At 38.5% G+C, this 11,209-nt stretch overlaps 1 protein-coding gene across 1 annotated transcript; it reads right to left on the reverse strand.

Annotated features, from left to right (window-relative positions):
• Nucleotides 1-1,666: 1,666 nt before the first annotated feature.
• LOC113120214 (carcinoembryonic antigen-related cell adhesion molecule 1-like) lies at nucleotides 1,667-8,727 on the reverse strand (the record flags this gene model as incomplete). Its single annotated transcript, XM_026290148.1, has 5 exons — nucleotides 1,667-1,751; nucleotides 2,521-2,812; nucleotides 7,158-7,439; nucleotides 7,898-8,182; nucleotides 8,655-8,727. Coding segments are annotated over 5 exons (1,017 nt in total), but the record flags the coding sequence as incomplete, so codon positions are not given.
• Nucleotides 8,728-11,209: the final 2,482 nt, after the last annotated feature.

Consider the following 11,209-nt stretch of genomic DNA (forward strand, 5'->3'; position numbering starts at 1 on the left):
CCAAAATGAATATAACAACACCTCAAATGCCCCCACCTGGGAACAGGATCCAGACAAGAACAACAAATCCTCAACATAACTACAACTGAACACCAGGGAGAGTCATATTCAGATCAATTAAGCAAATGATTATCAAGGAACGTTATTGACCTACCCTGATTTCTAAAGTCTGCTTTATTGTGGAACAGCTCCAGAACTGTTGAGGAACAACAGAGCTACAGAGAAAAGACCTTTCAGAATGACCATCTCTATATTGAGTGTCATCAGTGCATTACCCAGATTAACAAGCTGACAACACAATGGAGAACATCACCAGAGGAAAGACCAGCAGAGGCAGTTACCACCATAAACAATGACCAGAAAACATTCCAGTGCTTTCTTCTATACCTGCTGGTGAAAATGGCTATTCACAGTTGACTTTCCCACATTTGGAAGACATTTTTGAGGGAGACTGAACTAATCACAGGTTGAGAGGAGCGATGGCTGACAGACCATGCTGGAACATTTGCTGCTCAACAGATCCTGAGCTCATTGACAAATATCTGATCGCACATGAAAATGTGCAACTCTTTCAAAAGAGATTATATTTTTTGCATATTGATTGCAGCCCCCCCTATGTGCGGAAATTATATGCAATATTAAAATGTTTGGGGGGGACTGGACACAGTCTTCTTCTGGGCTCTAATACAAAAACACACATAATGAATGGCGACTGTAGAAAGCAAAAGCTGAATCCCTGACATTAAGGGCGATTTAGAAATCCCAATCGGATGCATTTTTCAAGGTCCAAAAAGAGGACATGTCCGGAAAAAAAATAGGATTTATGGTCACTCTATGTTCCACAGTTTTCAGTGGCACAAGTTTTATTGCCATTGTCGCTAAAAAACAAATTTACACAAATTAAAACTGCATGAAGGTAAAAGAGAAACAATTCAGAAGCTTGTATGAATTTGACAAGTTTTACCATTAATAATTGTAAAAGGAACTTTACACTCATTCACAGATGTGAAAAGTAGAATGTTTTTATGTGCACACAATAATTAAAACAAGTTTTAGATAAATAGTTTAAAAAAATGAGTGAAACATACACGTGTAACTGTTTTACTGTTTAACTGTACAACCAGTATTTCAGGCATTTGATCAGTCAAGGAAACAATGAAGGAAGGAAGGTCACACACTACCCCCCCTCCACCTTACTTTAATTACTTTACTATTTGACACCATATTTGTCATTTCAAATAAAGAACACCAACAGTTTAATGAAAGTTAACAATTTCCCATTTATTAAATTATAATTAAACATTCATCCAGCAGTCACATGATTATATGCACAACTTAAAGTACAAAAATTAGACATGGAAGATGCAAAGATTTTTGCATGCTTAATTAGTTTAAATTGATTAACTTATAATAAAATAATAAAAATGTTCTGTATGTTCTGTAGTAAAGATTTAAAGTAATAGTTTTTTGATTGTGTATAAAAATTTAATTAATGACTGTGTGCTTTATTAGAATATTTGAATAAACAAACAGGAGTTTCTGTAGAAGTAATCCTTTTTAATATTTAAAAACTGATTTATCCTCATATGGCGTTACACTTAGCTACAATGAAAGAACTGTTGCTAAAAATGGAACGGAGACTTGAGACTTGACTTGGATTTGAACCTCAGGGACTTCTGAACATGTCTGCTTCACACTGACAGATCACCTCAAGCAGAAGTCTGTCAAATTCTGAAACTTTGGCCAAGTACCTGCACATAATGTATGTGACATCAGATAGTTTGTACTTTACCTTCCTTTTTCAGCATGCTGATTTCACACATAGATTTTCTTTTTTTTTTTTCTTTTTTTACAAAAGCCACAGAGCCTGATACCACAGGTTCAAAAGCTGTATATAAACAATCTGCCCTCAAAGAAAGCAGAACATTCCTGAAACTTCTAGTCAGAAAAATGAGCTGAGACAGACCTACCTCAGAGTAAAGCAGAAGAACAGATTCAACTTTTAAAATAACTTTTAAGCCATGAAGACATTTTTGAATAATAACAAATAGACAAACAAACAGCAGCTGCTCAGAGATATTAAAGATGTAGTTCACCCACAAATGAAAATTCTGTCTGATTTCTTAATGGGGACTAAGGCTTTCAAGCTCTTCAAATGATGAAAATGCAAGTTCAGTTTGTAAGAAATAAAGTTCATTTGACTAATGCACTATATTCAAAAACTTCTGAAGCCACACAATTTAGCTTTTTTTCTTTTCTTTTGGGAATCCCTGCATTACAAGTAAATAAGACATGACTTCATATTGTGCATTTTAATGTGTTTGAAAGACAAAACAAAAATTAAAAGACCATAAGGATGAATTCGGCTGAATCAATGAACAATTAAAAAAATAAATTGCTATTGTGTGAATAATATGTAAATATGTAATGAATAAAAAAAATATTTTTTTAATAACACATTTTTTAAAATAATTTTTTAATAACAATGTGAAACTTCTGTTTTTATTCAAAGCATCGGACGTCAGGTTTATGACTAACCCAGAACAGACACCACAGCGACCTGCGAGGAAACGATTGGTCTTAACATTGAAGGCCACACAACTATAGCTTCCACTGTGTTTTTCTTCTACATTGGTGAGGGTAATGTTTGCTGGGGACTGCATGGTCTTCTGAGGCATCTCTGTCCAATTAAACATCCACTGGAGCTGAGCAGGAGGGTCAGACTGGGCTGAGCATGCAAGGGTTAAATTTGAGCCTTTCTTGAGGAATGAATCCGTTGGAGTTTGTGTCATAATGACTTTCTCCGGGCCATCTAGACAGACATGGGAGAAAGAGACAATGTCAGGCAAAGGTTTATTAAAGTGCAGTGCAGCCATGGATTAATTTTTTTTTTTTTTATGAAGTTAAGACTAGTCTTAAAACCCCCTAATTCATTTTAAAGGCTCAACAAGAAATAAAAAATTTTCATTAGTAGTGCATTAAAAGTTGTGTCATGTTACACTATTTCACATGCCCAATTTATCTATATTTTTTAAATGGTATGTTTAAATGAGGAGGATGTATTTGAGTATCAAGTAAATGCACACATGCACAAACAAACCCTATTTTAACACATTTATCCTCTCCCTGCAGTTCATAGTTTCATTCACTACCCTATTTAATCTAAGCTTCAGAACCTGTCTGTATTAGAAAGTCTCTTCCGATCTCTGCTGTCATGTGTGCTCTCTAGTGCACACCATCAGCGGAGATTTCAACTTACATGCACTAGTTACTGGTTGCTGATGACTGGTACCTGCCGTAGTATTGCTCAAAACATGCAGTGTTGGTAAATGTACTCCTTTACTGCAAGTACTTACATGTACAGAATTGTGTAAATTTATGTTTGAAGACACATTAGTAGTTTCTTCAAGGTAAAATCTAGGTCATTATGGAACACAATTCCACCATTTATGGAAATCCATGATTTTCACTGGAATAGTTCAAGCAAAATTGAAAGTTTTGGCATTATTGTTACATGCCTCCTGTTTTGTGTAAATTTTATTTTTGTTTCAAGGACTTTTAAGTTACTTCCTGTCTGGTGTGTTCTTGTAATCAGTTTGTAGTTTTTCTTTTAATTAGCCAGCCGTTGTTCCCAGGTGTTTATTGTTTCCATATTAGACTTTTGTCTGTGTTTTCCCTTGTACTTGGTCAGTCGTTGTTGCTTGTAACCTTGGTTCCATTTCAAGGTCATGTTCGACGTTACATCAGAAAGAGACTGACAAACTTCATTTCCCCTTCGAGTGGTAACAAAATGAGCCAATGGTACACGGTGTACCTTGGTCTGCGGAATTTGCATCGCAAGCTCCGCCGCACTGTATGGGTATATAGGGAGCAGCGCAAGCTCCGCCGCACTGTATGGGTATATAGGGAGCAGCGCAAGCAACTCACATTCAAGCTTTCACTTCAGAGCCAATCACATCTTCTGCTGGTTTCACCAGAGTGCTTTCAAAGCGAGTAAACTGGTGTTGGCATGACGGGCTGACGGCACGATTCAGTGGTTCGTCAAGAGTTTTCTGCCTTTAGCTCCAATGTTCCCCTGAGCACTTCAGCGGCTACTTTGACTGATGGCCAGGGTGATCTGAGGGTTACCTTGTGGGCTTCTCCGATGAGCCAGCCTCTTCTGGCCACAATGGATGAGTTTGCTGGACCCTCTCATCAGGTTCCTGGCATCTCATTTAGGGCTCAGGAGGAAGACCAAATGTCGATCACCGCATCACAAGGCAGGCTTGAGTCCTCAGGAGATGAGGATTTGGCTGTGTTGCCTCCCTCCGGAGTGCCAGCGTTGCCTGAGTTTGATCCCGGGCAACTTAGAGCATCGGGCTCGAGTGGAATCCTCCACCCTGACCCGAGTGCTAGTGCATGCACGGATCATCAGCACCCTCCTCCGGTTCCTTTCTTCCCGGAGGTGCACCAGTTCGAACTGCCCGAAACCATTCTGGTGCCTCCTCCACCTTCACTGCCATAGATGGTGGAGCGGCTATATGGTATGCTTGGATACCCCCAGTGGGGCATTCTGTTTCAGTTTAATTGTGTCCTTAGAGTGCCTCCACATGGCGTGGTGGTCCCAAGCTTCCCTCCAAAGCCGGTAAGTTCTCATTCTCGCTTGTGACAAAGGCTTACAGAGCTGGGGGTCAGGCCGCTTCTGCCCTGCAAGTCATGGACAACCTTCAGGTCTACCAGGCCAAAGTGCTCAAAGAACAGCAAGAGGGCAGTCCTGACCCAGAGTTTTTGCAGGAGGCGCACACTGCTACCGACCTTGCTCTACAGGTGACAAAGGACACTGCGTGCACCTTAGGTCAGGTGATGTCCACTTTGGTGGTCCAGGAGCACTACCTATGGCTAAACCTGGCAGACATGAGGGAGTCTGATCAGACTCAGCTCCTCAACTCCTCATTCTCCCAGGCTGGCCTCTAACCTTCATTAAAAGAGCTGTTTCCTCTACCTCCCAGTTGGCGATATGCTCCCTCCCCGCTCTTGTTCCCCTCTTCCTTTGCCAGTTTCCATGCAGAACCAGATCGAGAATGCATTGCCGTCTCACGTCCTTTTTGCCACATCTCGGGATAAGATGAGTCCACGCACTCTGCCCCCTCCTAGGGACGCTATGCCTCCCATGCTCGGCCATCTGTTCCGCCTCACTGCCCTATTGTGGGAATGCCTGTAGTTCTCTTGATCCCCCTGTATCGGTTTATGAGAGCCTGGCTAGAGCTCCCCAACCTGTCCCGCTGGCTCTTCCGAACGATCAGACTCGGCTACGCAATTCAGTTCGCCCCGCATTCCCCCAGGTTTTGGGGTGTTTGCACGACGATGGTGGATGCTCCTGTCATGCATGTGGAGATCTTGACCATGCTGGCAAAGGGCGTGATAGAGCCGGTCCCTCCAGCCGACATGAAGTTGTGGAAGGAGCTCTTGCTCCTCTTAGGGAATGAGGTGTCTGTATCCTCAACTACCTCGATTCTAGCTTGCTCTCAAGCTCGGTTTGCATGCAAAGGGAGCTAGTGCTCAGACACCTTGCCCGTCTGGGTCTTCGGGTCAACTGGGAAAAGAGCAGACTCTCCACTGTGCAGAGGATCTCTTTTCTCTGTATGAAAATAGACTTTGACAGTCACTGCTGAATTGTCTGAGTCAATTCAAGGGCAAGAGAGCAGTTCCACTGAAACTATTTCAGAGGCTCCTGGGGTATATGGCATCCACAGTTTCATTTAGAAGTTGATGCACCTCTACAGTTGTAAGATTGTACTTTTTTGTTACAGAATAGTACCAAAAACTTACAGTTGTAAGTATATTAGTAGTATGTAAAATAATTTACGTTGCAGTAAGAGATTGCACTTTGCAATTCCTGTAAAACAGCATTTGTATATTTGTGTGTATATTTTATTTGTATTAATTTTTACAGTTGTTGAATATTCCTTTTGTAAAGCTAGAGAACTTGTTTGACTCAATGTTTTGTAACTTTGAGCCATGTGTTAATTAAGGTCTGAAATAAAACAGAATGAGAACTTAAATATTATGTGATTTAGTATGCTTGCTTATCATAGGATTATGATAGGATAGCATTGCTCCATCACTGATACATACAAATTCCTTGGGACCCATATCAGCAACAACCTCAAATGGAAAATCAACTCAGATCATATCTACAAAAAAGCCCAGCAAAGACTTTTCCATCTCCGACAGCTCAAGAAGTTCAAAGTAAGGTTTCATCTCCTGTTCCGCTTCTATACGGCCATCGTTGAAAGCATCCTCACCACATCCATCACAGTTTGGTTTGGCAGTCTTGACACACTTTCCCGGAAGAAATTACAGCGCATAATCAACAGAGCATCCAAAGTCATTGGTTCACCCCTACCATCCCTTGAATCACTCCACCACAAACGGACACTACGCAGAACCCACAAAATAATTTCTGATATCACCCACCCTGCACACTACGCCTTCCAGCTACTGCCCTCTGGGAGGCGTTACAGGACAATCGCCTCCAGAACAACTCGCTTCAAAAACAGTTTCATCCCAATAGCAATAAACATTTTGAACTCTGAATGCTGAGGACTGTGGATTAGGCATGACTCCTTATGTATATGTATGTTATTTTATTTTATGTGTTTATTGTTTGTTTAATGTAATGCTGGAACCTGTACCAAAGAGCTGTACTGAAAACAAATTCCACCAGCTTGGCTGTGTGGTCATTAAACTAAAATCAAATAAAAAAAAATAAAAAAAAATGACTCATTACAGTAAGGTAGTAGCCTAGTGAGCCAGGGTGTTGGGGGGGGGGGTCACCTTTTTTTCATCAAACCGCAGTTTTTGCAAGTTCCCGCAATTTCATCGCATAATATTGCAAAAAAAAACCCCGCATATTCCATCGCATTTTTTAAGAAAACCTGCCGCAAAATCAAGGATTTTTGCCCGGAACAATCACAAAAATAATCCGCGTTTTTCTGGAGGGACTGCCTATAACTTAATGTATCCCGAAAGACATGGTCACTATAAACTGTCATTGCAAGGAAAGTACTGCATAAACATAAAACTTTTCATCATGTGGATTTGAAATAATATGATGCGGAGTGAATAATGTATTCATGTCTCACACTAAGCATGTGTGGGTGTGATCAGGTACGTACAGCTCACAGTGAGAGTGAAGGGAGCGCTCATCCCTGACTCCAGTGCATTCTTTGCAATGCAGATGATGGGTCCTCGCAGATCCGTACGGCGAACTTCAGCGATAGTTAGCTCATTTCTCACTGTGTTTAGTTTTATATTTGTGCCATCCACCACCAAAGGGACTGAACCGTTCAGCCACTTGTAAGTAAAGGAGCCTTTGGCAGAGCAGGAAAGAACCAAGGTGCTGTTGAACTCTACAGGTTCAGGTAGATTGGACGAAATCTTGACATCAGTTATGGGTTCTGGAAAAAAAAAAGAAGAGAAACATGGATTGGGTTCATTCAGAAACATCTCTGCTCCATTCAACAACCTCTGGACAACAAAACCTGAGATTTGACAACAGATTACATCATGAAAGTCTCCTAGACAGATCTAAAATATCAATCCATTTGGGGTGATTTACTCACATAATTTGTTGTTCTTTAAAACCAAATTCAAGCCCCATATCATCCAAAATTATCCCACTGTTTGGCTGTGAGATTAACTGTTGTTGTTTTTTTTGTTATTCGGTGCACTGTCTGCTTAAATAATTATTTTTTTGTAGTCAACTAATGCTTTTAATAAATTTGTGCAAGACTTGAACCTTCAACTTTTCATTCATCTTCAGACCTTCAAACACTAGACTTTACCAACCCAGTGTCTAGTCTAGAACTATACAGTAGGCTATACATGAAGATTGCACTTTATGGTCAATACTTACCAAGAACCTCAAGATCAATCCGTCCATTCAGTTGCTTTCCCTTGCGAGTGACTGCAGTGAGAATATATTCCCCTTCATCCTCCTTCACCAGCGGCCCGAGCTGAAGCTCACATGTTGTTTGATTGTAGATGATTCTGCTGGTGTATTTCTCATCAATGTCATTGGTGTTTGAGGATGGGACACTTGTAATTATCGGAGCAATTGCTGCAGCTTTGTTGAAATTCCATGTTATGGTTATAAAATCCTGTGTTGAGGTGATTGTTGTCTTGAAGGTCACATTTTTACCTGGTTTAATGAGGTAAGTAGAAATCTAGATAAAACAGCCCTGCTATGTCATTAGAAATCTAATATTTTATGAATAGCTTCATACAGTTGGTACACAGGACTTTTGATTTAATGAACAGTAGGTCAGAGCAACCTTCTATTGAAAGTACTCAGATAGCCTACTATTCTTGCACCTTTTTGTACACAAGTAAACACAATGACTTTGTTATGCCACACTGATTTTGATAAGGCATACATTTTTTTAAATAATAATTAACTAATAACTCATTTATTAAATAATATCTGCTTTTAAATTATATTTTTAAATAAATAATGAAATGGTGCCAAAACTTCCAAATTATTAAAAATAAATTTCTCAGTATTTCCAGAGTTACAGGACTTCAATATTTTCAACTTTACATTTTTTTTAAAATTATAAATATAAAAATTATTTTGGATAACCATGGATAAACCATACTGAACAGCGGCTCACCGATAACGCCATTCGTTTTGTCATTGAGAAGCAGACCGCACTCAGAACAGCATCCTATAAGAGAAACGATTTTCAGTCAGACTTGATTTTAGTCAAAATCCAGGATGAAGATAAAACCACACATTAGCCTACACATTATATTCTGGTGTAGGCTACTGTTTAAAGCCTTAAAAGCACTATAATTAGTGCTTTATAACTGAATGTGCTGGATAGCATAATTGACCTTGATTTTTGTTTTTAACTTACCAAGAGCAGCCAAAATGAGCAAAGACAGCTTAAAGTTACAGAAATCCATACCAAGAGATGAATGCCAGACAGGAACAGAGTGACTCCTCTGTAAGAACTTGAGAAAGTTAAACCCGCCCCTTCAACCTGTGCTCTTCTAATGCCATTCAGTAAAATAAAACATGATCCACTTTCACCAATAGATGGAGGCAAACACAAGCTCCAGAACAGAGAGAAAGCGCAGGCCTTCAGTCTCAATCAAGACCACAGCAGTGTAATGATTATGAACACATTTGAAGGGCAAGAAATGCAAGAAATGCCTCCGACACAAACTTAGGAGAAAACACAACAGAACTGAAAGTCATGTGACAGCTTACAAGTTCTGAGGGCGGTGTGAGAAACAGACTGACATTTATGTAATTATTTATAAATAATCAACTTTAATGTTAATAACAAGAAAATAATTAAACTTGCATACAGCTTGAAATTCCATACACACAGTACACACATACATATATGACATTCTATATTCTCACAACAATTATAGAGCATTGAGTGAGTCTGACTTACTTTTGCATTGAGTGCAAATGTCATGCTGTTGTGTTTGACCCTGGTTGTTTTGATAAAATATAAAAAAATGTATATACAGCCTCAAATACTGTATTTGAGGCTCAAGAATGAGAGAAGGTGATATCTCCAGAATACACAAACACTCACACTGCTGTTAGTCTTCATATCAGAGCCATTCCATCTGAAGGGCAAATCAAGGGTTAATAAAGTACTGTCATTACCGTCATTATGACAAAGTCTCTGTGTCTGTTTTCATTATGGGAAGACGAGGAGGCACCAAAGTGCTCTCATATGATAGCCCATGAAGATACTGTCAGCCAGCACTGATACAAAATAACTGAAAAACGTCAAATGGAAAAATATGTTTAGATAAAATGTAATTTTAATTTTAAAAATATACTAAATATCAGTTCTAAAGGGATGACAATCATGCATCATTACTATTGCTCATACTAAAGGATTCATTCAATTTAAGTGACATTAAAATGTTTAATTTAGGCTTGAAACGTTGATTTTGAAAATCATGTCAACATATTGTAATCAAGGTTTTAAAATGTTTAACCAAATATAATCTAGCATGATTATTAGTTTATAGAAATACATTCTCAAGACCCATAATGATAACAACCATGACACAGTTTAATGAATCTTTGATACAGAATGATATAGTTAAAATCGCTCTCAGAATGATCTTTCCAGCTCATGAACGATAAAACATTTACAGCTGAGTTTAACCGAAATAAATACATTTTATATATATATATATAAAATTTACCAACATCAGACCTGATCATAACTACCAAAATTAATAAATTTTCAAAAATGTTATATCATTTAAATGCCAGCTTGTCTACATAATACAATAAAATCACTATAATTGCTATATTATTAAGATTATTATGTTACTACATTTATAATTATTTTCTATATATTAAATAAACAGAATACATTTTTACTGTAGCAACAACATTCATTTTGATGCATCATTATTTTCGTGGAGTGTCAGTTAAAAAAAAAAAAAACTACAACATTCACACAAATTCTGAAAAAAAGTACTTAAGGTAAAACAGAGTTATGAATGGAAATAAGAGTCAAATGTTACAATTCCAATACAATTTGAACAAAATGTATGCTGTTTGCATTAACACACACACAGGTGCGTGTGCACGCACACACACACACACACTAACACACACAAAACGTCCCTAAACTATGCACAATGTTTAAATCCTTAGCATTGAGCAATAATGAAAGTGTATTTACTTCATCAAGCAGCACTACAAACAGAGCTACTCAAGCCTGCAGGAGATGCTGTAGCCTGTTTAGGTTCCCATTCATACACACACACTACCTACAGACACAAAATAAACACACGTTACCCTTACAGTATAAAGCTTATGAATGAGACTAGCTTAGCTTTTGTGCTTCATAAATAATCATCAAGAATGGTTACAGAAAAAACACAGTGCACAACCTTAGTCATTAAAGGAAAGCTTCAAACAATAATGGACACAAGAGCAATCTATGACCATATACACTGTGAAAATAAATGAAGCTGCCTCATTCTAATGGAGGCTTACATTAGTCCCTCATAAAACATTGATTTAACCTCTCAACCATGGCCAAACAAATCGAAATCCGTCTAGCATGTGGTCTTATTAAATGTCAGACCATACTTACCAATATGGGATTTTCCTGTCACACTTTTGACCACTCCGAGATCTACATCTGTACGGAAAACATTGTTACTGACATTCGGG

The sequence above is a fragment of the Carassius auratus genome, chromosome 19 (genome assembly GCF_003368295.1).
Source record: "Carassius auratus strain Wakin chromosome 19, ASM336829v1, whole genome shotgun sequence".
In the NCBI taxonomy this organism is placed as follows: Eukaryota; Metazoa; Chordata; class Actinopteri; order Cypriniformes; family Cyprinidae; genus Carassius; species Carassius auratus.